At 39.7% G+C, this 26,896-nt stretch overlaps 8 protein-coding genes across 8 annotated transcripts; 5 read left to right on the forward strand and 3 right to left on the reverse strand.

The window, feature by feature from the left end:
• Positions 1-639: 639 nt before the first annotated feature.
• ATC70_003973 (uncharacterized protein) lies at positions 640-2,136 on the reverse strand (the record flags this gene model as incomplete). Its single annotated transcript, XM_064823328.1, has 8 exons — positions 640-711; positions 766-793; positions 862-1,100; positions 1,166-1,295; positions 1,351-1,479; positions 1,540-1,703; positions 1,761-1,945; positions 2,016-2,136. 8 exons carry the CDS (start codon positions 2,134-2,136, stop codon positions 640-642), a joined length of 1,068 nt encoding a protein of 355 aa, XP_064678640.1.
• Positions 2,137-3,145: 1,009 nt separating this feature from the next.
• On the forward strand, positions 3,146-4,502 carry ATC70_003974 (uncharacterized protein; the record flags this gene model as incomplete). Its single annotated transcript, XM_064823329.1, has 3 exons — positions 3,146-3,488; positions 3,550-4,311; positions 4,363-4,502. 3 exons carry the CDS (start codon positions 3,146-3,148, stop codon positions 4,500-4,502), a joined length of 1,245 nt encoding a protein of 414 aa, XP_064678641.1.
• A 384-nt stretch (positions 4,503-4,886) lies between these two features.
• ATC70_003975 (uncharacterized protein) lies at positions 4,887-5,144 on the forward strand (the record flags this gene model as incomplete). Its single annotated transcript, XM_064823330.1, has 2 exons — positions 4,887-5,045; positions 5,103-5,144. The coding sequence occupies 2 exons, from the start codon at positions 4,887-4,889 to the stop codon at positions 5,142-5,144; spliced, it is 201 nt and encodes a 66-aa protein (XP_064678642.1).
• A 139-nt stretch (positions 5,145-5,283) lies between these two features.
• On the reverse strand, positions 5,284-6,461 carry ATC70_003976 (uncharacterized protein; the record flags this gene model as incomplete). The annotated part of the gene is made up of 6 exons (XM_064823331.1): positions 5,284-5,547; positions 5,598-5,683; positions 5,740-5,964; positions 6,028-6,150; positions 6,210-6,348; positions 6,402-6,461. The coding sequence occupies 6 exons, from the start codon at positions 6,459-6,461 to the stop codon at positions 5,284-5,286; spliced, it is 897 nt and encodes a 298-aa protein (XP_064678643.1).
• Positions 6,462-6,677: 216 nt separating this feature from the next.
• ATC70_003977 (uncharacterized protein) lies at positions 6,678-7,813 on the forward strand (the record flags this gene model as incomplete). The annotated part of the gene is made up of 2 exons (XM_064823332.1): positions 6,678-7,183; positions 7,237-7,813. 2 exons carry the CDS (start codon positions 6,678-6,680, stop codon positions 7,811-7,813), a joined length of 1,083 nt encoding a protein of 360 aa, XP_064678644.1.
• Positions 7,814-8,061: 248 nt separating this feature from the next.
• On the forward strand, positions 8,062-9,972 carry ATC70_003978 (uncharacterized protein; the record flags this gene model as incomplete). The annotated part of the gene is made up of 1 exon (XM_064823333.1): positions 8,062-9,972. The coding sequence occupies one exon, from the start codon at positions 8,062-8,064 to the stop codon at positions 9,970-9,972; it is 1,911 nt and encodes a 636-aa protein (XP_064678645.1).
• Positions 9,973-12,205: 2,233 nt separating this feature from the next.
• Positions 12,206-14,002, forward strand: ATC70_003979 (uncharacterized protein; the record flags this gene model as incomplete). Its single annotated transcript, XM_064823334.1, has 1 exon — positions 12,206-14,002. The coding sequence occupies one exon, from the start codon at positions 12,206-12,208 to the stop codon at positions 14,000-14,002; it is 1,797 nt and encodes a 598-aa protein (XP_064678646.1).
• A 5,895-nt stretch (positions 14,003-19,897) lies between these two features.
• ATC70_003980 (uncharacterized protein) lies at positions 19,898-24,973 on the reverse strand (the record flags this gene model as incomplete). The annotated part of the gene is made up of 1 exon (XM_064823335.1): positions 19,898-24,973. The coding sequence occupies one exon, from the start codon at positions 24,971-24,973 to the stop codon at positions 19,898-19,900; it is 5,076 nt and encodes a 1,691-aa protein (XP_064678647.1).
• Between the last annotated feature and the right edge of the window lie 1,923 nt (positions 24,974-26,896).

The raw sequence follows: 26,896 nt of genomic DNA on the forward strand, positions 1-26,896 counted from the left end.
CGCCGAGATAGAACAGCTATGGTGTACAAAGTTCGAGAGAGTTTCCCGTGAAAACAATCCAAGCTTCATATACTACATTGCGAAAAAGACAGACATTGAAAGACAGGCTGACATAATCGAGGAAGACAGCAATGAACTAGTTCAAAAGTTGCAATCCAGGATAGAGAAAAAAAAAGAGAGAGTATCTCAGGAATGCTCCTCAAATCGCTCTTGAATAAACGAGCCACTAATAAATTGCATGTAGTAAAACCCAAACGCATAATGTAGATCTATTGGAAATGCCAGTCCAAATAAATGGCTTCTACCATGGAAATATGGCTCTGCAAGCATGCTCACAAGCAAATCAGATCATCACATGCAGTTTATCTGGCAGTTGATTGGGATCAACATGTTGGCATTTGTTCGATCAGCAAGGAGATGTACAAAAAAGGAGATTTCTGTTAATTGATTGTGAATTAGAGAAAGGGGATTTGTTTAATTTTATTCGATCAAAGATGATTGTGTAAAGCTGTAGTAGTATTAGAAAAAAAAAAAAGAGAAAGAAAGAAAGAAGGTATACGATTAATGAAAAAAAAGAAGGAAGGAAAATTAATAAAAAAAAAAAAATATACAAATTAGATTTTGTTGTTTAGGTAAGATTTATAGCATGCCAGAATCTCTCAATGCATTTTGTAGCAGCGTCTCCTTGACAGCAGCAAATACAAATCGAATCTAAAAATACAAGTCAGTACATGTGCATTAATACAGTAACAGCAAAACACTTACATTTGATGTATCAGTAGCTTGTGTTAGACTAGGATCAAACAATTAATATATATATATATTCAAAATAGATAATCAACATGACCAAGTACAACTTACTGTGGGTAGATGTTTAGTTTGTTTCTGTTACACTGTAGGAATCTCCAGAGTATATATTTAGCGGCCTTATTAGCATCATTGCCACCTCCATAGTCAGGGAAATAATTCTCTAGTGGCGAACCAGCAATCTTGGCTTTAAATACATCTACTTTGTTTAAAAATAGCATGATTGAAGAGTGAATGAACCATCTACTATTCACAATGGACTCAAACAGCGCCAGACTCTCCAACATGCGATTCTACAGTGTACATGTTAGTGATACGGTTCTACTGCAAGACACTACGTGTAAAAATGCTACATTACCTGATTAGACTCTTCGAGTAATACTTGATCATATTCGCTTAATGCTACACAAAAAATAATGGATGTCACTGAATCGAAACAGTGAATCCACTTTTTCCGTTCTGAGCGTTGTCCACCAACATCAAACATACTTAAAAAGGGAATTGAATTCACATGTTGATGATAATTAAAGAATAAACACTTACTGTATTAATAAACCACCTAATTGAAACTGTATCTCGGTGATGCCTGTGGTTTTGAGTCTTGCCCGCAAGACATCTTGTTCATTTGGGACGTAGTTTGCCTGTCCAATGCGATCTAAAGAATCAAAAAAGCTATAGTTTCTATTTTAGCAATGGATACACAATGAAAAAAATAACAATGCCTCAACTTACTATGGTGCTGAATCCATCAAATAAAATCCATATTCTCCTTTTGCTAAGCATGATTTCACTGCGGAATCTTGCCATAATAGTTTTGTCAGCGCAATGATCTCAGGACTCAATTGACTCTTTGGGTTTCCAGATACACGATATGATAGTATTCGATCCACGTTATCCTATGTGTAGTTGTAAGTGTGTTGTTGTATCGACATGAAACATTATCGTTCATTTACATTGAGTTCACTGCGTTCGAATGCTGTACCAGAATCTCGCACAGCTTGAACAATGGTCTGCGCTGATTCCACCACATTTCTGTATACTGTTGCTCTCCATGTGAATAATTCGTCATTGGAATAACCGTTCAAGTTGATAATCTTCATTTGCTTCAATATCGTTGATTTTCCAGACTCGCCACTTCCTGTACATGGTGTATACGGATTAATGTTTTTTTTTTTTTCTCAATTTTGCTTTCCATCAATCCACATTACCTAGCAGCAAGATTTTACAATCTTTTTCTCGGTTGCTCTTTTCTTTCTCAAGTAACTTGTCAATCTCATTGCTCTTTTGATGTTCTTGGTTGTCTTCTTCTGAGGATTGACATAAACCCATTTTGTTGCTATGTCTGATGTTTCTCGATGATTGCTATTGACAAGATCGTTGCTAGGTAATGATAAAATTTTCTCGGGTTGCTAGGTGATCGTAAATGTGCTTCTTTCTACTCGATTGGTGTTGTGTTGATGATATTTCTCGGTAAACTAGAGAAGGTAGAATACAAAGAAAAAAATATTTTGGTAGAAAAAAGAAAGAAAAAAAGAAAGAGAGACAAATGAACGATTATCAGCTTACACACAATCAATTACACGCACTCTTTGTCGAGTCAATGAATACAATCTCACACATCGCTCATTTAATTGAGAAAATTTTCGGTCAATTTACAAGGAAAACATGCAACTTGACCCCATTCATTTTTCATTGTTGTACATGGTTGAAGCTTTTTTGCTGCTGATTGAAAGAACAAAGAAGCTTTACATGTTTTTTTTTGTGAAAGTCTTGGGTGTTGGAGATTTTGGGTGTATAGAATTGCTTACCCGATAAACTGACTTGATTCAAAAGACCGTTCAGCATCGATATGAATGATAACATTGATACCCCCTTGCAGTCCCCATGTATCAAATGTCCATAATGTAGCAAAAGGAGAATGCACACGTGAGTGAGTTATGGGTATGGACAGAACTTTGAAGAACTTTTGATTGTTAAACATTGATGATCGATTTCTGTACCGTACAGAGGAGATTTAATCGTATTTTGGCTGTGCTTTTAGGTGTATATATTTGCACATCTAATCAAAGCAAAGAGTGGCAAATGTACGCTGGACATATGGAGTGTAGCACAATCTCGACTAATATATACTCTGTTGTTACACATACCAAAGCCTAAATCTCAAATATTACTGAGTACAACATCTGTTGTCTCAAATTCATCTACATTTCCATCTGAATCATCCCGGATATTCATATTTGACAACATAAATATGTGTTTATGTGGCTTTGATTTCTTGGTATTGATATGAAACTTTTTGTTTCATCAAGTTCTTTTCTACATTCAAAATACTAAAAGAATGCAAACAGAAACTGGCAATTACCAACAACATTTTAAATCAAAACGACAGTTCAAGATTTGGCAAAAGCAACAAAAGGAAAACGCGGCAAAACGATTGAACCGTGCACTCTATGCTAATCAATCACCATTTCGTTACGCAGAGAGGGTTTATAAATCTCGACTTGTCAGAGATACTGAAGCTCGAGAAATTGTGGATTTCAGCAACCTATCCAACAACACCACACAAGTACAAGAAAACATTGTGCAGGTACCATTGAAACATGATTTAGGCCAGCTATCCAATGCTTTTGGTGATATGCCTCACAGATCAACATATGCCCTGATCATGAAGAACGTACCAGGTACATGTCTAGATGGGCCGGGACAACATTTAATCTAATCTCCTGTTCTTGATGCTTTTAGGCTTGATTGTTATTCCAAATGCATTTTCACCACAAGCCCAACGTCGGCTAGTCAAACACTGCCTAAGAGAGTACGCTAAACCACCTCATACTTCCAACCTCGATGGGCATTATTATGTCCCTAAAGATGGCGTTTGGCCGCTGTACGAACAGGAACAGAAAGGCTCTCTTGTGCCTGGTGATGCCAATTACTACATTCCTTCCAAGACTGTACCACAAGATGAAAACGACATGTACCCTACTGCCATTGAAGATGCAAACGACGATACACTCTCTGTCGCTAGCAGCATGTACTCTGACATCAGTGGGAAAAGTGGTCGAGTGGCAAGTTCCCCCACCCAAATGCTAAAAAAGCAACGTTGGGTTACATTGGGCTATCAATATCATTGGGGAACCAAAAAGTACAATTTAGATGATCCCATACCCATACCCAATGATATCTATGACTTGATGAAGGCTGTAGTAACAGCAACTGAAGATATCGGTTGCCAGGATGCAGAGACCCCTTGGAAGAACCAGTACAAAGGTGCTGATTTCAAGCCAGAAGCTGGTATTATCAATTTTTATCAGTTGCAATCCACATTGATGGGACATGTAGATCAGAGTGAGATCAACATGGAGGCACCATTGATCTCTATGAGTCTGGGCCATTCCTGTATATACCTGATCGGCGGTAATACAAGAGATACCAAGCCAATTCCTCTCAAACTGAATAGTGGAGACATAATTGTGATGACTGCCATTGCAAGGAGAGCTTATCATGGTACCATGTCGTATACAAGCTAGATGAACGATGAACTGACATTTCTATTAGGTGTGCCTCGGATTTTGGAAAACACATTGCCTGAATACATGTTGCCTGAATTCGTCGATGATGAGGACTGGAAGGTCTTTGGTGATTACATGAAGACAACTAGAATCAACTTGAACATTCGACAGGTTTTTCCAAAATAAAGAGGTTTTGTGATTTGAGGTCCAGCCATGGTTTAGTGCAAGATGTGCTGTTTTCAAAGAACTTTTAAACAAGGAGCGAGGCTATGCCGATTATATGCTTTAGCCATATCATGCACTCCTATGTATGGAGGAGAGGATACAATCTTTTGTTTTCAAGATAAATAGCTCTACATCAAGATAGTTCGTATTGAAGATGGCCATATACATTGATGTAGCTGGTCTGCAATGTCTAGTTGGTGCAGTCTTCCTACGTCACACCTCCACAACTCCAAGCAATGGCTATCCTAAAATCCCCTGCTTGTTAATTTAGAGAAAGAAAAAAACTCCACATTTCTGTTTTTACACCTCTCTCTTTACTTCTCCCCACTCTCTACACTAATAAAAATGCCTGCTGCACCTGCTTCTGGTTTGACCCGCACCATCTACAACACCTTCTTCAAGAAGAACTCTGTCTTTGTTACCTCCATCTTTGTTGGTGCCATCGCCTTTGAGGTTGCCTTCGATTCCACCTCCACCAAGGTTTGGGACCATCTCAACAAGGGCGTAAGTATATATTTCGAGTGAGGGATCAAGTTGATACTGACAAGCTCCATCTATTAGAAACAATGGAAGGATATCAAGGACAAGTACGTTTCCGAATAAACTATTTAATCGTTCAACAAACACAACAACCAACATTATATACAAAAACCATTTGAAGCAGAAGAATTACAGTATATTTCGGCTCAAACTACCCTATCTCGAATGTTCAAATAAAATTTATATATTATAAATCAATCCTTTATTTGATTTCTTTTAAGCGGTTCAGCATGTTTTGAGTGATGGAACGGTAATGGTTAGAGAAGGGACTATCAGGCTGGGAAATGACGATGGGTCTGCCTGAATCTGACAGTGTGCAGATATCAGCATGGAGTGGCACTTGGCCCAACAAAGGAACATTAAAATCCTCGGCCATACGAGCAGCACCATCATGGCCAAAGATATGGGATTCATGATTACAATTGGGGCAGATGAAAAGTGACATATTTTGTACCATGCCCAGGATCTATCAAATAGTAAGCCATGCTGCAAAAGTTCTTTTAGTCCTGTACTTACCGGGACATTGACCTTTTTAAACATGTTGACGCCCTTCACTGCGTCTATGAGTGCAATATCCTGAGGCGTGGAGATAATGACAGCACCTATCAACAAGATGAGTGGGTGGCCCATGACAAACCCTAATATTTAATGACTTTACCATCCACTACGATTTGCTGACTGATGGTGAGCTGGACATCACCTGTTCCTGGAGGCATGTCAATCACCAGTAAATCCAGCTGTCCCCAATCCACTTGATGTAATAATTGTTGAAGCGCCTTCATTACCATTAATCCTCTCCATACGACTGGTGCATCTTGATCCACTAAAAAACCCATTGACATGCATTTGACACCGTAGTTTGTGAGCGGGATGAGTCGATCACCTATACCAATGGTGTATAATCAGTGAGTGCTAGGCATCACTGTACATGGAATCCTCCCATTACCTGTCTCGGTCAGTTCAGGCTCTCCTTTCAGGTTCATCAATTTAGGCACAGAGGGTCCAAAAATGTCTGCATCCAAGATGCCTACTCTTTGCTTCATACCAGCAGCTGCCAAAGCAATATTGACTTTTGTTCATGTCAATGTGAGTTGTATATTTCTACTTGTTACTGTTCTAAGGAATTACCTGCTGTTGTGGATTTGCCAACACCACCCTTTCCAGATGCTACAACTACGACATTCTTTACGCCAGCAATTGGCATCTTTTTGGGCAACCCTCGCTGTGCTCGTGGTATGGTAGGTGCTGGTTTATGTCGAGGCAATCCCTGTACTATTGTTAGTCTTGATGAGATGTCCTGTGCTTCGTGCTTTTGCTTACCAATGGATTCTCATGCATCAAGGTGCGACATGTTGAGAAGGCCCTTCTAGTGATAAACATGATGATTTGTAATGCTTGAAAGACGAGCTAAATAGCAAACAAACAGCAAGGATCATTCACATTTCAAAAAAAAAAGTGGAGTCTCAATTAAAAATGTGACATTTTCGCCTGTTTGTGTTGGACAGCAGTTTAATATGTACTAAAGGGAAAGAATGCGATAACAATGTAAAGACGAATGAACCCAGGCATTCTTTCCACTTTCCTTACTATTGCCAAATGTCTTTATATTCAAAAGAAATCTTGGCTGTCCCTGAATCATATCAGCCTTTGGCTTTGATCTGCCTCAGTTTATGGAGCTGGATCATAGTGCTCACAATCTCGCATTGGCAGCGCATTGATGTCAATGCACTCTTACATGCGACATCACCGCTGCACAAAAGAAGACCGCTGGTGTTTATGGCAACAGCATTAACAGCATTGCTCGCATTTCATGCCATACTGCTGGAGCACGCCATCTTCAATCAGCGTACAAACATTTTGAGTCAATTTGGCCCAGTGATAATGTGCTATGCAATGACAATAGCTTTGGTATTGTATTTTCAAGATGGACAGCGATTCTTCAAGTGCCTGGGTCGATTAATAAAAAGCTGTCCTGTGTATTTCTCTGATGTGTTGGTGGCAGATATCCTGATTAGCTTCTCTGGCGTATTCACAGGCCTATGTATAAACCTAATGCGAGTAGTTCATGTGCCTCATTCAAAGTATGCACCATTCATCACCAGGTAATTCATAGTAAGAAACAAGGTGTTGAAGCGGATCACTAATTTAGCAAAAGCATTCCATATTTGATCCGTCTAAAGCAATGTCTCTGCGATTACTACGCCCAGCAACATCCATACAACAGCAAGCTAATCAACGCATTCAAATATGCCTCCAGCATACCTGTCGTCTTTCTAGGGTACCATACCAAACCAAACAACAGCGCAGATGTCTTTAATGGCATCACACAAAACGATATAGTGTGGCAGTTATGGCTTTTCTCAGCAATGTTCAATAGCGCATTTGCATTTGCATGGGACCTTGCCATGGATTGGGGCCTTGTGCAAATAGACACAGCAGAAAGTTCAGTTATACGACTTCGAAAGGATTTATACTTTTCTGATCCATTGTATTATATCGCAGCAGTAGGCGTTAACGGCAGTCTACGGCTGCTAAAGATTGGTTCCCACGTATACCATGTGCATCCCATTTGCATTGATGTGGCGGAAATCGTCAGGAGATGGATTTGGGTTGTGTTTCGATTTGAAAATGAGTGGCTAAAACGGTCCTACTCAAATACAGATGTAGAGCTACAGCAACAGCCAGCATTTGCCAGTGCGGCCAACGCGCTCCATATTACGCCTCATTCATGATTGCTTGTTAGAAACAAGATAGCTCTTCAAGGTGTGTCGAGCCTCAGCACTCTTATTCTTGAAAGGGTTACATGGGCCTGCGAGAGTAAACGCCAATTGATCAACATCATACTATTTTGAATAAACAAGTCGTGTTTGCTATATCAATTTTCATGCAATTTGAGCTTCAGCTGCCTTTCACATGGCCTGAGGTTTCTTGATTGTAAAGAAGATCATCCTTCCCATTCTTCTCTATTCGTTAAAAAGACATGGCAAATATCCAATCCTTACCCATAGAGGTTCTTATAGCCGTGTTCATTTTTCTGGGTTCAGCCGAATCAATTGGAGAATGCAGACTGGTCTGCAAATACTGGAACGATCCTGCTGCCAAGGCCATGTTCGAGAAACCATTGCATCTGTGTCTCTATAATGAGGTGAAGAGAAAAAAGCTAATGGAGTACTTGACAAAAGATCAAACCAAAGGCCAACATGTGAAATACCTCAGTCTATGCCATTATGACAACAACATCCTCGAAGCAATCTTGCCGTTTCTCTTTACTTCCAACATCAGAGAATTAGGTGGCGATGACACTGATATGCTATATAGACTTATTACCAAAATCGCTCAAGAATCCATAACCAAGTTTGATAAGCTCAGTGTCATTCCCTCTACATACTATTTTACCGACAGCTACAGTAAAGCTTTATCGACTTTCAAGAACAGTTTAACAACTGTAGATATTACCCTCGACGAGATTCCTGATTCACCAACACACTTGATGAACCAGCTCAATAAATTCAAGTGCTTGACGACGTTGACTGTGAAAGCACCCTTTGGCAACATAGCAGAACTGGAGCAAATCATAGGTCGCTGCTTGCAACTACAACAACTTCAATTAAGTACTGAGGCCTATGTTCAATATGACGGCACACCAATGGATGTCGCAACCCTTTCAACTTGGCCTGTTAATAATGCTAACTTCTATCAGGTCACTAGTCTGAAGAATCTCAGCATTGTCTCTGCCGGCTTTCCTCATTTCGTTCAGTATCTGATGTTCAAGTACCCAAATATGCAAAGCATCACTTTAAACATCCATGAAACAGACGCATACATCACCACAAACACAGAACAGCTAATCGAGCCCTTGAAAAACGTGGCAAACTATACTTTGACGTATAGAATAACAGTGGGAGATGCTATTACTACGATATTCAACACAGCGAAGAGCGATATCAACATTGTGAAAATTGGATATCATCATGTTTTGGGAGGGACCTTGACAATCGTAATGACAATTGAAGGAAAAGAATCACAAGAGCTAAATCACGAAACAACCTTTTCCGTGCACATACCACCCAATGCAAATACAAAAACACACGCCTGGTACTTATCACAAGTACACATGCCAGCAGATCACCTGGAAATTGACTTGCTAAATTATCGCGACTTTGATGTGGATGATAGAAACGATTTTTATAGGAAAATAGCTGTCAAAGATGAAAACGTTGTCTTTTTCAACATTCTATTTGACTATCCGGATGCTGAAAACATCAGGTTTATTGCGCGAGACATTAGTGATTGCACCGACTTTTACTTTTCAAATCATTATACTCGACTGAAATCATTGGAGATTTGTGGTGCTCAGTTAAGCCCTGCTACTTCTCTTGCTTTGACTGACATGTGCCGTGAACTGAGCGTACTCAACTTGGTCAATTGCCCTATTTTGCGTCAGAATGGCATAGTACGCATCAACATGGAGCATAATGCATTCCAACAATTTACGTATCGGTTAATGCCGTGCAATTACTTTACTCGTGACATGGACGATTCGGACAACGAGGCAGCTGTTGAATACGCAGAGAGAACCCTGCTGGCGCTTGAGTTGTATTACTCTAGGGAAACGTATCTTTGGTTACGAATCAGGAAGACTAATCGAGCAATGTACCTCAAGATTATGCCAAATGATAGTTATAGATATTTGATAACCAAGAAGCAGTTTTATTTACGTTCCCCTAAAGCTCGAGCAATCCAATTTTCATGTTTTTCTGTAAGGCATTTGTTACTCGATCTTGATTCAATACGTCTACAAATTGACGAAGAATATCTTGATTACGCCCTCACTTCCCCTCTCTCATCAGAGTACAATTCTGCTGAAGACAGTGATATGAGTGATTTCTGATTTGAAGTGAAATAAAAAAAAAAAGTAGTACTGCAAGCCATTCTTGATGGTTGCTGAAATATCAATATTTTAAATTTGCCAATTGCTTTCTTCCTTCTTTGAAGGAAAAAAAAGGGAAACAAATAGAAGTTTACAACAGGGTTTGATATTGACAGCATCAGAGATAAGATAAAAAGAGCTTGTCCTTAGGGGACTCATTGCCGCACAGATCAGTATGACATATGGTTGGTAGCATAGATTAGATTAATGCGTCATGCTCTCACCATAGCTGCTCCTAACACATATCGAAGTCTCAATTTTCAGACAACTACAACTAAATGAGCGTCATCCAGACCGCCTGTAACTGCAGAACTGACTGTAATCCAATGTTCCGCATCTGTGTCAATGGGAACAATCCGTTTACGGGCAGACAACATGATAGCGTTGGCATTGCCTACTCATAAATATGTGAAAACAGTGTAATGTTGGTGTATTTGGGTCGTGTTTTCTCGTGTTTGGAGTCGTTTTAAACCGCCAGAATAACTTCAAATAATTGCTTTCATCTATCACTTGCTTTCTGATACCTTTGCTCAACTTTTTGGGGACCAAAAAAAACATGGACAAAAATCGACCAAAAAGCAGGAGGTACCCCTCATGGTTTTCATCGAAAATCAAACAATCCCGTTTTTGACCTTGATAATGAAGACTTTTATTATGGTATATCTTAAATCAAGATGTTTCTATCGATCTACCGCAACGCCTGAAATCATCTTTTTGGGACTTTGATATGTAAAATTTCCACGTTTTGGCCAGAAACCTCTTTTCATATTTTCGTAAATTATTGAATAAGTTTATTCAAAACATTTATATTACTTGGTACCATTGGATGCGCCTTGAAAAGCACTGCAAGAAAGCTCAAAGAAGCATAGGATGATCATCACAATTTACATAGTCGAATCAAGCAAAATAGTTTGATCAAGTCGAAAATGGATCAAATCTGACCAATCTAGAACAAATGCCAAGCGGGCCTTTAAATGGAATTCACTGGTTGCTTGACGGCAAAATGGGTATCTCATGTAGGCAATCGATATTTTTTGCAGCTAACAATAAGGGATTGAGAATTGAAGAGCACTGTATTTTAGATTAAGTATGCTTTATTGTTCTGGCTGTGTATTTTTCTCTATAGTATATTTAATTGTTACAAATTACTCACTCAAATGCGAATTTAAGTCGATATCTATCTACCAGGTGGCACTTGATCTATAATGCCGCAGAAATCTAACTCAATTTACACCATCTAGTACGTAATGCTAATTGTGATATTGATGTAGTGATAATGATAGAAGCTCAGGTATAATCGAAAGATTCTACATCCGTTGGTTGTAAATGTGCTAAATATGGGATGGCTATACATCTTGACCTTGGCCATACATTTTGACAGTGCTTGTTCACCGTATGCCAGAGCACCTCTCAGGACAACGTATTGGAAGAATTTGTATCCACAAGCAGCTTCATTTCCTCGTTTAGAAGTGGCAAATGATAATAGTTGGATGATGCTGAAGCGATGTCCGTCGTCGTATGCACATGGAATTACCAAATGCCCAATGCCATTACGGGATATCCATCATGAAAGAAATCGCAAGTCTGTATTTAAACGTTGATTCTTGCTGCCACAATCACAGCATCGTTATTCTTTAATATGATGAACTTGTCATAAGAAGGATGGTGTTGCACGAAGCAATGTGGCATCTGGGTAATGCAATTTTGACACATTTGAGCAAATGGCAGGTGCGTCATCGTCTAGTCACTATAACAGTCCACTTCTGTGCCTAGCAAAATGTATCTGTCCCAAAACTTTCTCTTCTCCGGGAACTAACAAGGCATTTTTTTTTACCCCACGACCGACCTTGACACATTACAAAACCTATCAAATATTTACAATTAGGACGAAATTTTAACAGTTCATTCAGTTTCCCAACCCGTACACATGCGAAAGTCTACGACTCATTTGAAAGATGTGTCGAGACTTGTGAGTACAACTGTAGATACTGGGAAAAGTTCTGTGATTTCAACCACATGCAGGCGGAATTCACACTTGCGAGCCTTGCTCAACACTTTTCCTCCACTAGAGCAGCAATTACTACAACAAAACCTATTCTCAACACCATCTTTCATACCCAAACACAGCAAACGATCTCTACTCAATGTTCGAGCAATGTCAACTTGTTCCCCCTCACCAGCGACAGCAGCTGTCATGGAGAAAATACCAGCGACCACTGTACTGCCAGCACCCTCTTCGCCCTCACGGAAGCATCCCTCGAGCAGACTGCATGGAGCTCTCAATTTCTTCAACCTGTCCGATAGACTGACCTTGGCTGATTTAGACTATGCTATACAACTTCGCAATGCCGACCAAGCCTGGTCCATATTTGTTACCCTTGCTTCTCGACATGACGACGATACAATACCCTTGACCATGTGCTGCTCCTTATACGCCCTCTTGAATTTTGCGAAAAAACTGACGGGATTCTCCAACAGAGCATCGAAATTTCGACAAAAGCAGCTTGATCAATTATTAGAGTATGTCCAGTTTCACCAAAGCTCAATCGAATCATTTCTGTCATCCATCGAGGAGATTCCCATATCTAATCACAAACAACTGCTGAAAGCGATCCGAACAGGGGACCATCATGGAGCGTGGACCACATTTTACAAGTTTCACAAGGAGGGTAAAAAGGGCAAAGTGGATCCGTCGAAATTACCGCGAAATACGTGCATTCAGCTGATGATGATGGTGATGAAGGACAAACGCTTGGACAGGAACCAGCTGAAATCAAAGCTGCAGTTGATAGCGTTGCATGGTTCAGGCATTTCGGAATATGATAGCAGGTACTTGTCAGCCGCTGATCTCGGTCGTTTAGCGTACATTTGTCATGGATACCAGCAAAGCGCGGCAACAGCACATGGCTTGATTGACGAATTTGTGATGGGATTACCAAAGAAAAAGCAAGCCAACAGAGCAGATGCGTTGGACGAGCTGATATGGAGAATTTTGGTAAACGGTGATCTGCACAAGGCGCAACAAGTGCTAGATACAGTGCAACAAAGCATGGCAGACAAGGTGAAAATCAACGAGATGGTGTATGTGAATCTGATGAACGCATACCGGCGGCAAGAAAAGTACCACGAGTCGCTAAAGACCTTTGAGCAATTTCTTGAAACAAAGCAGCGGCCTACCATCAAAGCTTTTAACGCCGTACTACAAATCTTTGCAGCACAGGGATCAGCAGATAGGGCAGCATTTATATTCGAAACGATGAATCAGCTGGATGTCGAGCCTGATGCAGCAACATATACCGAATTGATTCGAGCCAATGGACATGCGGGACATTCAAAGATGTGCATTCACTTTTACAACAAGATGCTTCAAAGCAATATTCCACCCAATGTGTACACTTACAGCGCACTCATCGAAGCAGCATCTCGACGACATGACATCAAATCTGTATTTCGATGGTTTCAAATCATGATATCAGACAACATTCAGCCTAATCAAGTCGTTATATCTTGTATATTAAAATCACTCTCCAAACAACACGACGATTACCCCAATATGCCAGAAGCTGTACTCCACATTGCACATCAAGCAGCCATGTCGGGTGTCAAGACTGATGCAGCTCTTTATACCATCCTGCTGAAAATGCAGGCAGAATCAATTGGAATTGAGGGGGCCCTAAAAGTGCACCGCGATATGCTAGCACAATCTGTCGAACCCAACACGTTTACGTACACCATTCTCATGGATGCTTGTGGAAAGAGCCAGATGCCAGAAACCGCTGAAAAGATATTTGAACTGATGAAGAAGAGTCAGCGACATCAGCCGAATACAGTGACCTATAGTGTCATGATGGATGCCTGGTTGAAAAACGACAAAAGGGACAAGGCGGAATCGCTCATACTAGAGTTCCTGAAACAATGTAAATCTGACAAAACGGGACGATTTTGGCTAGACTCGAGGATCACCAATCGAATTAAATCTAGATGCTGTTGAGTAGCAAACAAACACAAAATTAGAGTTATAATATGCCTGTGCGTACACACAGTTTTGTAATATATATCATCGTACATACATAATGTCACCCTCCGTATAAAAAGAATAAATACATTTGCATTTGCAATAACTGCGATTTAGTGTACACGCAAATATACTATAAATCTATTCCTAAGATAGAAACGCTAGGTGTTGATGGCAATAAGACTGGTAACTACCACTGGCGACTATTATGAATTATTCAATTGGATGGCTCTTGTGTCCTCTCTGCCCAATGCCGTTATTAATTTAAACTATTCAGGGGTAAGCCGATCTTGTCAACATGATTTCATTGGCTCGTCTATAGTATATTAGAAATTTGAATTACAATCTCTACTGCCCATCATTTACTAATGACATTTCCTGCTAAAGGCTAGCGGCTGTCTCCTTATACTCATTGAATATTGCAGAGGATTTGATGCATGTCTTTTAGCAGCAACAGCATCCCACTGTTTGATCATATGTAACATTTCGCCACCTAAAATCTCTAAGCTGCGTGTATATCAATATACTTTTTGATAAAAGAAACATTGTAATGCCTTTTACATTCCAAAATAGTTGATCCACACTTCTCCCTAAAACTGAGCATACCTTTAATGTTATGTGGAGTGCAACAAGAGCATATTCAAAGGTATTTCAACGGCTGATATAAAGTGTGATAGATAATCCATTTAAAAGTGGGTGTTTCCAATTCTCGGCAGTCAAAGTTGCGCAGAACATTTGTTAGTTACAAGGCGAATCTTACAGGATTTATGGCTCTTTTTCCGTTTTCAATCAGAATTTCTTCGCGTTCTCAAATTTACCACGCTAGTTATTAGAGTTGATGCTCACCCAGCCGGATATCACAACAAAGATCTACTTCAGTTGCATCATAGCCGCTGCCGAATGCAGAGGCACACTTAAACAATCTTAGCTATGGATGGCTTTGGAATAACAGCAGCTTACGGTTATTCCATTCAACCTGATCGCTTGCAATGCCTTTTATGTTTAGAGCACTAGAAATTGGACGAGTTCGTAAGACATCATTTGGCAAAGGTAATCGAAATCAACAGTTGGCAATTGCCAGTATGAATTTTCATTGCAATCGCCTAACTCAGAAACTCGAAGAGTAGAGTATTTTTGTTATCTCCATTTGGAGAGATGCAAGATCACAGAGGACTACTTCACCAGACTTTCCTATCAATTTGAATGTATAGACTATATTAAATTCAATTATATTGAATTCAATAATGAAGGTTATTCAAGCAGCAATGTAAACAAGAAGATTAAAACTGATTTGCCTTCAAAGCACTTGACACAATTCCGCTGGCAGTGCACCCTCTACTTTCTTGTATTATCAAAGTTTGGGCTTGTGCGCGTAAGAAATTACTAGTTCACGCTTGGTTGTATGTAATCATTGTTGTTCGCCCTGTTAGAAAGAGAAGTATTGAATTAGAATGGATATTTTCATGATTTGTGGCGCCAAATTATTAGCAATGCATCTAAAAAGGCTTGCCTTATTCTATAGGGTTGCAGCTCTCGCAATAGCTCTCAAATTGATCTCATTGATGCTTTGTCTTGCCTGCAACCAACGAATTCCACTAAATCGAATTCAATTTGGATCAAATTTCCACTGAATCAAACCGCACGAATATTGGATAGCGTTGAGTCAAAGTACCCTCAAAGGAAAACTCTGTTCACTTGGCTAAGCCAAGCATGTGTATCATTTATTTGAATTCAACCTAATCAAAATCGTAGCTATCCTCCTATGCTATGATATTGAGGTCATCGCAAGCAAATGTATAAAAAACGGCCAAATCTGACAGCTTTCAAGCCTTCATATCGTGCCATATAGATCTTTCTGAGCCGCCTGAATGACGACAAACCATTGCTTTCATCTAGCACTAACTTCCTGCCACCCTTGCTCAACTTTTTGGGGACCAAAAAGCATGAGGTATCCCTCATGGTTTTCATCGAAAATCAAACAATCGCATTTTTTTTTTTTACCTTGAAGATGATGACTTTTTACTATGGTATGTATTACATCAAAATGTTGCTATCGATCCAAAGCAACCCTTGAAACGTCGTTTGTGTATCTTTTATATGTAAGTTTTTGACATTTTTGCTAGAAACCTCATTTCATATTTTTTGATATTGCTCGATGCGTTTATTATAAACATCTGCCATAAGCACCATCATTCGATGCGCCTTGAAAAGCACTCCAGAAATGCATTAGAAAGTATAAGATGATCATCGCATCTAATATAGTCCAATTCTGCAAAATAGATGAATCAAGTCGTTTTTGGATCAAAATCTGTCCAATCTGGAATAGACGTTAAGCGAGAATTCAATTGATTTTGAGTGCTTCTGATATCAATGTAATCTACGATCTTGAAGCTAATATAAAGAGGATTGCAATTTGAAAAAAAGTATTATAGTAGCTTATTCTCTCTACTTTTGCCTGATTCTGAAGCACATTTTGTTTCTGACACTCGGATTAATCATTGTTTATTACATATTCAAATAAATGGCCTAATATGAAACGCAAACTTTCTTGCTATTCAAAATTGCAAATGGCACTTGAGGTTTGATGTACTGTACATTGAGATACCACTACTAGGCTATACTATAGCAGCCACTAAGGCAATGCTATAATACCATATACGCTTGGGAACCTAATGCCAAATGTCCATTTTATTAAAGTGTAAGGGCCATCACATCTCCTGTTACTAGGAATTTTTAGCAAATAGATGGCAATACTAATTATGAAATACATGCGAGGTTTCTACTGAGCACTAACGAAGACAGACAACTGGTTTATACATACACACTTTTTAAAAATCATGCAAATACTGTATTTTGAGGCGGCGTCATGTCACCCAAGTGTTCTACAGGCCCAAAAGCAGCGGATCAAGATTGCCTTTTACTTGGATACACATTGTAAAATATAGCTTCAAATGGGTTTGCTTGCACTACTACCAATATGCTCACTCTAATTGAACGATGACTTTTTGTTTGTTTGTTTTCCGTGCAACTTGCCTACATTCTTTTCAAAGAAGTAAGAGCATATCCTGTTGGTGACAGTAGCACCAGAACTTTGACAGCTCTGCTTGTACATATAAAATAGTGAATACATATAATTTATATACTGCAATCACTGCAAAACTATACTGATAAAGAACCCGTTATTGTTTACATTTTGCTCGAACTTTTCAAATCCAAAGCGAATCAAATTGTTCACTTTCCGTTATCAACCGAATACAAGATGTAAATGTAAACAAGCTGACTGTGTTTAATCAATAAACGAAATAAACCATATGAGTTTATATCATATCTTGTGTGTATACAGTAGTAATAATGCATATCATATTGTAGGGCAGTTGAAGGCGATTCCAATGGTATTAGTTGCATTGTCTCTGGATGCCAGTAGCGTTCAGAATTGCGTTTGAAGTGTTTTTTTGCGTGTCTCCTTAAATTGTTGCTACTGTAATCAAGGTATAAAAGGTAAAAGATTTCTCTCTTTATCTCACGTCCTTTCTTTATCTTTTTCTTCATCTTTTTTTTTTTTTCTCAAAAACAATAGACGCTACTAGAAGACTGGTGATCATGTAAGTATATTTGTCTTGTCTGCACATAACGGATGGTAACATGCTCTGAATCAGGGTGGTTCACAATACAAGGCTTATGGTATTTCAAGACTGGTTCTATTCTACTTGACGGCTTTCTTTGGATACTTTTGGTTCTCTCTGGTTCACTTTGGATACTTTTGGTTCTCTCTGGTTCTCTCTGGTTCTCTTTGGATACTTTTGGTTCTCTTTGGATACTTTTGGTTCTCTTTGGATACTTTTGGTTCTCTTTGGATACTTTTGGTTCTCTCTGGCTCTCTCTGGCTCTCTCTGGCTCTCTCTGGCTCTCTCTGGCTCTCTCTGGCTCTCTCTGGCTCTCTCTGGCTCTCTCTGGCTCTCTCTGGCTCTCTCTGGTCCTAGTATATAGATATTTATATTTATTTGGTCGTATTCTTTCGCATGGGGGATTTTTAAGGGCACACTCTGAGGTTTTCAAGTCTTTGGTACTTTGTCTTTTGAGAGTTTCGTGTCTTTGGTGTGAGGGTTTCTCTAGTAAGTCTTCTGGAATAAGTCTTCTGTAGTAAGTCTTCTGTAATAAGTTTTCTGTAGTAAGTCTTCTGTAATAAGTCTTCTGTAGTAAGTCTTCTGTAATAAGTCTTCTGTAATAAGTCTTCTGTAATAAGTCTTCTGTGTTGTCATGTGTTTCCCTTCCCCCATGCCTACTTTCACTTTTTGGGTTGAGATTGGTCTCCACCTTCTCGTGGTTCAACCTGTAAGCTTTTTGTAAAAGCAACCAAGAGAGACCATTATTTTTTTACAATAAATAAAATGAAAAACTATACAATACACATTAAATGCGTGTGCCTGATATGAGTACACATTAAACATTGCTTATTTTATATCAATAAAATCTTGTATTTGCCCAGGAAATTATAAATGTCGATATGAGATGCAAAGGGTATAAGTTTACTGCTATGGAAATCAATAATTCGGATTGGATGTATTAGCTGCTTTTGATAAGCTCTTTGGATCCGAAGGAGGCAGCTTATCTTGCCATGCAGATATAAGTACATCAAAGCCTAAGCTCGCATATGTAGGTGTTGGGGACTATGCACGCTGTAGTTTTGCCTCATGTCAAACATGAGTCTTTGCGTCTATGTTGGCTGGGCTTGTTCTGGTACGCTGAATGATGCTACAGCCAAGGATGACCTGGCTAAATGGCTGTATCTTTGTATATTTCGTTGTCATATATTTCATTTCAACAAAATCCCGGTTACCATGGACGGATGGAGACGGCGAGCATATTGATATGTCAGACAATGATTACATGGCTCGCTTGACTCCATTTTACTTTGGATGGAAGTGGCCTTCAACGATCTGATACACGCATTACCCTTTATTACTCGATTGTGCGCAAAACACAGCGTATTTTAGATGCATTTGAGCCGTGATTTCTTGTGTTAAAGGCCGTTTTAGGCCGTCAGAATAGTATCAAACCATTGCTTTCATCTAGCACTAACTTCCTGCCACCCTTGCTCAACTTTTTGGGGACCAAAAAGCATGAGGTATCCCTCATGGTTTTCATCGAAAATCAAACAATCGCATTTTTTTTTTTTACCTTGAAGATGATGACTTTTTACTATGGTATGTATTACATCAAAATGTTGCTATCTGTTGTATTCAAAGATACAGTATTAACAAATTAAGATAGATTTCAAAAAAGGAAGACTATGAAAAGTAACCAGATACGAAAACTTCTAGATTTATTAACTGATTCAAACACATCCTATTTATAAGAGATCATTACTGATGAATCATCAATCTATCTTGTTATTTCAACTGAGTCAATACATCGTATCATGTTTATCTAATATCAGTCAATTGAAGGATCTGATTCGTTCAATCAGCCATGATGATACGATCTGTAGCCATCATTATCCTTCACTATCAGAGACCATCATAATCGATTATATGATTCACTTCTGTGTCGAACCTAATGTCCTAATGTAGACAGTGAGAAACAATGTAAATCATGATCCGACTCTTGCTGAGTTACTGAATGTCCGCAACCGCTACAGACTCAACAGCCCCCAACCAGGATCAGGATATACCATTGTTACATACCATAATCTCTAATTACAGCACATCATAAATAACGATATTAGATAACATACAAATACAATATATATACAATATTCCACCAAAATGATATGGGCAGCATCCGTCATTAAAAAACCTTTAAAAACCTCTGAAAGGACAAAAATATACAATAAGGTAAAAAGACTAGATCAGACATCATACCATTCAGCCATTAAGACCGATTCTTAGCTGGTCTACCACGTTTCTTCTGAGGACGAGTAGCAGCCTTATTCTGATTTACTGTTGCAGGAGCAATCTTGCGCTTGCCAACAGCCTTTGCACCATTCCTTCTACCCCAATATAATTCAATACATTCAGTAGAGTTGAAATGTTCAATAGGTTCCCAAGTAGGTTCATCAAATCCTTTCCACTGCACCAAGTATTTATACTTGCCCGGTGAGCCTCTATGGTTGATAACCGCTTGAATCTCTTGATGTTCGCGAATAAAGTCCTCTTTAGAAGTTAGCGTAGCATTAGCCGCAGCATTATACACTAATTTATGCGTAGGTACATCATAACTCAGGAGATTACCTGTACGATCCATCAGAACGTACGAGCCTTTGCTAGTAATTCCGTTGATCAAATAGGGACCCTCATATCGAACATCCAACTCGTTGCTCTTATTCTCATTCACTACCATCACCTTACTCCCAACGGGATAAGGCTTCTCGATGATCTTGTGCTTCTTAGCAAAATTGGCATGATCCTTCTTCTGAGTCTCTAAAATACGTTTCGAGATAGCTGGAATAAGAACATTTTGAACGAAGCTATACTTCTCATCAATCTTCTTCTGATCCACTACATCGTAACTACGAGTCAAGTCTACCTTTGAATAATCCGTCAAACCATTAGGTTGGCGATTAAACAAAATCGTATAAGGACGAGACTTGTGCAATCTAGCATACTTGACATTCAGACAATAATTAACCCAAGGAATATAGTGTTCCCACTGATCACGTTTTCCTTTAAGCAACTTAACTGTTGTCGACTTTGCAAGTTTAATCCAACTCTCCGCAACACTGTTACCCAACGGGTTCCATGCTAACGAGAGACGTCTGTCAATACCACTGATCTCGACCATAGCTTCTACAACCTCATTGATGAATTCCTTTCCTCTATCAGATGTCAAGATCTTTGGCCAACCGAAAAGAGAAAAAACCTGAAGTAATTCACGAGCGATAGTAGTAGCATGCTTATCTGGAATGCAGCGAATGACCGTAAATCGACTATAAATATCCGTCATTACGAATATGAAGTTGCTACCGAATGAACTTGTGACACCCATATCACCAAGATCCATACACCAATGATCCAAAGGTTGATCAGCTTTGGCACTTCGGAAAGGATGATAACCTTCTCGAGCAATGTTGAACTTGTTACATTCAATACAATCCCCCAAGATACGTTCAATATCCTTACGAATGTTAGTCCAATGGAATCCTTCATGATGAATAGCAGTTTCAACATGGTTGATTCCGAAATGACCGACCAAATGTTGAGAAATAATCATATTATCTCGTTCAGTAGCAGGTGGGGTAACATAATCGCGAAACTTCATAGTACGTAAAATTAACTCTTGTTGTTGCTTTGACGAGGCAGCTGATGAGGTGCTAGCTTTCATCGAAGAATGCTTCACATCAACCAGGCCATCATCACCAATACTAGTATCCTTTCGTAAAACACGAGTAATTCGAACAGGAATACGTTTCATTTGAACAGTTGGTGTGGTAGATTTCAACTTAGAACCCATCTTTCTCTTCTGCTTCAACCTTTCACCTCCATCAGCATAGTACCTGCCCCCCAGAAGATGGCGTGCGGAAGCATCGTCATCTTCATACAGCCGAGATAAAGCATCAGGAATGACATTCAAAACACCAGGTAAGTGAACAATGTCAAAAGTGTAAGAAAAGATGTTCTCCCACCACCCAAGCATCAACGCATTAGGAATCTCTTGCGTATTCAAATAGATCAAACTCTTGTGATCCGTGTGCAGGGTAAACCGTCTCATATACAGAAACCGATGAAACTTTTCTAATGAATAACAAATTCCCAAAAGCTCACGTTTCGTAGTACTGTAATTGCGTTTAGAAGGAGAGAGTTTACGCGATACCAAACCAATATACCGAATTTCATTCTGAATCACTTGGTACAACAAACCACCAATTGCAGTGAGACTAGCATCAGTAGCTAAATGAAATCGACATGAGAAATCAGGGGTGGACATAACCAACGCATTGGTAAGTGCATCCTTCAAATTTGCAATAGTTCTGTCATGTCTTGCCGTCCAGACCTTCGACAAATCTTTACACTGCTTCAACGAGTCGAGATCACCCGTTAAGCGAGAATACATCGGAATAGAAGATCGGAAATAGGACATCAGACCCAGAAACGAAGCAAGCTGTCTACCAGTCTTAATAGGAGGCCACTGCATGATATTGGTAAGTTTTCTTCCATCAGGGACTAACTTGCCATCAATTACACTCCATCCTAAAAGGTAAATGCTTCTCTGAGCAAAGACCACCTTCTCTGGATTCAAAACCAGATTAGCCTTTGTCAAACGACGAATCACTTCAGCAACAAGTTTAAAGTGATTTTCCAAGCTACCCGAGGTACTACAGATTATATCATCAACGTAGCAGAACACTGACTGGTCATCCTTGGTAGAATTGGGAGTAGCAGCATTGGACGTATTCAGATCTGACAACAGATTCTGCAATGTACGAACAACTACTGAACCAACATGACGAATACCGTACGCAGCCTTCCGAAAGGTGTACTGAGTATTGCTAAACGGCGAAGTAAACGAAACCTTATGAGCTTTCGAGGGATCCAATCCAAAACTGGTAAAACAAGCATGGATATCCAGACAAGTATGAATCGTTTTATTCCCAATATTCTGATGAATAGATGAAATCAACGGCAACTGTTGTTTGTCATCAACCTCCAAAATCGAATTCAACTTACGGACATCTAACACCACACGAGGCTTAGACATGTCATAATTGCCATTCGAATCTTTCTTCTTCACCACCAACAACGGATGATTGAAGCGGGTATGACTCGCCGATCGTTCGATAACGCCTTCATCAAGCCACACTTGGATCTGTTTATTAACAGCATCCCTATAGGCCTCCGCAAGTGGATATTGAGCACGATAGGCAACACAGCCAGGCTTAGTATCCAGCTTGATAACAGAATCAGGCAAATTACACTGAGTATTTCTCATGTCAATTTGCGAATTCTCCAATAACAGTTCATTCAATAGCCTAACGTAAGGAGCACGTTCCTTATCACTACCAAATGGATGGTGATTAGGTTCAATCGAGTCGTCAACAGGATCTGGCTTTCTGGGCCCAGTCTGAAAATCATGCTGACTCACTAAACCACTAATACCAATACCAATCTTAGAGAGAACATCCATTCCCAATAACACATGTACATTTTCTTCCGAATAAAATGTAAAAACTTCAAATGAATGTGAACTAACAACTTTATTATAAGTAACATTCAAGACCACAGAACCAACACGAGGAACGGTAGTCGCTTCATGTGCCAACTGTACAATACTGTCAGCAGCAGCAGCTTCAAAACCAGAATGAGTACGACCTCCTAGATGATCGAAAAACTCGTCAGTAATGCAACTAAAAGTCGCACCAGTGTCTACGATGCCGAAACAAATGACATTTTGTACCACAATTGGAACACAAATGGCATTGGAACGCAATGTAGGAGGTGCACTAAATACAGCATCAAACTTACATTCTTGAGCAGACAAATTCTGCACCAAGTCAACATCAGACACAGAAACACTGTCCATACCATCAACAATCGAAGCCTGAGCTCGACCACACAGGTCCTCAGCATCGGTGATAGTATGACCATCTGATTCCGACATTTCCACATCAGAGTCAACCTCAGTGTTCTCAGTCTCCTGAACAGAAGACAAACCAGGACTAACTTCATCCCGCACGGGAACAGAAGCAGCAACGACAGAAGCAGCAACCGAAGACGCAGCGGAACAGGCATTGATCTCCCTGCTCTTTTCCCGAAGTACGGCAGCACCAGCCTCAGACGCCAAAGCCTTGTTCACCATGGATTGTACTGTTGGACGCTTCGTCATCATGCGAACAGTCTTCGTAGGACCAGAAGAACCACCGTTGGCACACGAATGGCCCTTTCCGTAGTGTCCATTGCATTCCTTGCACGATTGCTCCGCACGATGTTGAGCCATGGTCTTGCCAAACTTCGAAACCCAAGGATCCCTGATACCAGAATTAGAACGACGCGAAGAAGCCCCACGAGCGCCAGAAGAACTCGGTGCCTCGTACCATCTTGACTTCTTAGCCTCATTGGATACTGGAAGGTGTGAAGCATCCGCTTCTCTCTTGCGAGAGCCCAAGCGATCAACACCATTACCGACCTTCTTCTCAATAGTCGCATCCAGACGGCGGGCCACAGAAGACATATAGTCGATATCATAGAACGAAGTTTCGGAAGCTTGGCTCATTGCTACAGTAAGCAAGCGAGAAACAGAATTCGGGAACGCATCGAAGAACACCAGAGCAGCCACATGCTTGTCAGACACCTCGGATCTTGCTCTCAAACCCTTAAACCGTTCCAGGAAGGAGTCAATAGACTCACTGTCTTGCTTCGTGCAAGCCAAGAATTCACGGATCCGAGCAAACCGACTTTGCTCCCTAGGAACACCGTAACGAGAGATGATCGCCTTCTTCACAGCGGACCAAGAGATCTGCGCATCCCCTTGCCCTTCGACAAATTCATTCAACCAGTTACGCAGGTCAATACCCAAGCAACGGGGCAACAAGCGGGACCAGTCGGTGTCAAGGCTCATTTCATGAGAGATGAGTACATCCTCAAACCGACGAATACATGCTTCAACATTCGGAAAACTTTCCCTGTTACTATCCCTAATCAGGCCGGTCCATTGGAACAAGGGAAGACCGTCAGGTACAAAAGAGTTGACAGCCTTGGCAGCAGAGCGCAACGAAGAAAAACCAGGAGGCAATCTAGATCCATCCGATGTCAAGACAACCAGATCCAACAAAGATTGCAAGTCAGCAGCCCTTTTGCCCAGCAAAAGACGTAGGGGTTCCACCTCCTTTTCTGGCTGACCGCCAGCCTTCGAAATTTCGACAGCCAGACCACGAACTTCTTCACGCAAATCCGCAATTGCGTTTTCCAAGGAGCCAGCAGGATTAACAGTAACAGTAGTATGTTCTTGAGACATTTGAGATAAAATGGAGTAAACGGTTGTAGTATAAAATCAATAGTGATCCGGATTACACGGTTAAAAAAAATGTTGTATTCAAAGATACAGTATTAACAAATTAAGATAGATTTCAAAAAAGGAAGACTATGAAAAGTAACCAGATACGAAAACTTCTAGATTTATTAACTGATTCAAACACATCCTATTTATAAGAGATCATTACTGATGAATCATCAATCTATCTTGTTGTTTCAACTGAGTCAATACATCGTATCATGTTTATCTAATATCAGTCAATTGAAGGATCTGATTCGTTCAATCAGCCATGATGATACGATCTGTAGCCATCATTATCCTTCACTATCAGAGACCATCATAATCGATTATATGATTCACTTCTGTGTCGAACCTAATGTCCTAATGTAGACAGTGAGAAACAATGTAAATCATGATCCGACTCTTGCTGAGTTACTGAATGTCCGCAACCGCTACAGACTCAACACTATCGATCCAAAGCAACCCTTGAAACGTCGTTTGTGTATCTTTTATATGTAAGTTTTTGACATTTTTGCTAGAAACCTCATTTCATATTTTTTGATATTGCTCGATGCGTTTATTATAAACATCTGCCATAAGCACCATCATTCGATGCGCCTTGAAAAGCACTCCAGAAATGCATTAGAAAGTATAAGATGATCATCGCATCTAATATAGTCCAATTCTGCAAAATAGATGAATCAAGTCGTTTTTGGATCAAAATCTGTCCAATCTGGAATAGACGTTAAGCGAGAATTCAATTGATTTTGAGTGCTTCTGATATCAATGTAATCTACGATCTTGAAGCTAATATAAAGAGGATTGCAATTTGAAAAAAAGTATTATAGTAGCTTATTCTCTCTACTTTTGCCTGATTCTGAAGCACATTTTGTTTCTGACACTCGGATTAATCATTGTTTATTACATATTCAAATAAATGGCCTAATATGAAACGCAAACTTTCTTGCTATTCAAAATTGCAAATGGCACTTGAGGTTTGATGTACTGTACATTGAGATACCACTACTAGGCTATACTATAGCAGCCACTAAGGCAATGCTATAATACCATATACGCTTGGGAACCTAATGCCAAATGTCCATTTTATTAAAGTGTAAGGGCCATCACATCTCCTGTTACTAGGAATTTTTAGCAAATAGATGGCAATACTAATTATGAAATACATGCGAGGTTTCTACTGAGCACTAACGAAGACAGACAACTGGTTTATACATACACACTTTTTAAAAATCATGCAAATACTGTATTTTGAGGCGGCGTCATGTCACCCAAGTGTTCTACAGGCCCAAAAGCAGCGGATCAAGATTGCCTTTTACTTGGATACACATTGTAAAATATAGCTTCAAATGGGTTTGCTTGCACTACTACCAATATGCTCACTCTAATTGAACGATGACTTTTTGTTTGTTTGTTTTCCGTGCAACTTGCCTACATTCTTTTCAAAGAAGTAAGAGCATATCCTGTTGGTGACAGTAGCACCAGAACTTTGACAGCTCTGCTTGTACATATAAAATAGTGAATACATATAATTTATATACTGCAATCACTGCAAAACTATACTGATAAAGAACCCGTTATTGTTTACATTTTGCTCGAACTTTTCAAATCCAAAGCGAATCAAATTGTTCACTTTCCGTTATCAACCGAATACAAGATGTAAATGTAAACAAGCTGACTGTGTTTAATCAATAAACGAAATAAACCATATGAGTTTATATCATATCTTGTGTGTATACAGTAGTAATAATGCATATCATATTGTAGGGCAGTTGAAGGCGATTCCAATGGTATTAGTTGCATTGTCTCTGGATGCCAGTAGCGTTCAGAATTGCGTTTGAAGTGTTTTTTTGCGTGTCTCCTTAAATTGTTGCTACTGTAATCAAG

The sequence above is a fragment of the Mucor velutinosus genome (assembly GCF_035048745.1).
Source record: "Mucor velutinosus strain NIH1002 chromosome Unknown tig00000268, whole genome shotgun sequence".
NCBI classification, from domain to species: Eukaryota; Fungi; Mucoromycota; class Mucoromycetes; order Mucorales; family Mucoraceae; genus Mucor; species Mucor velutinosus.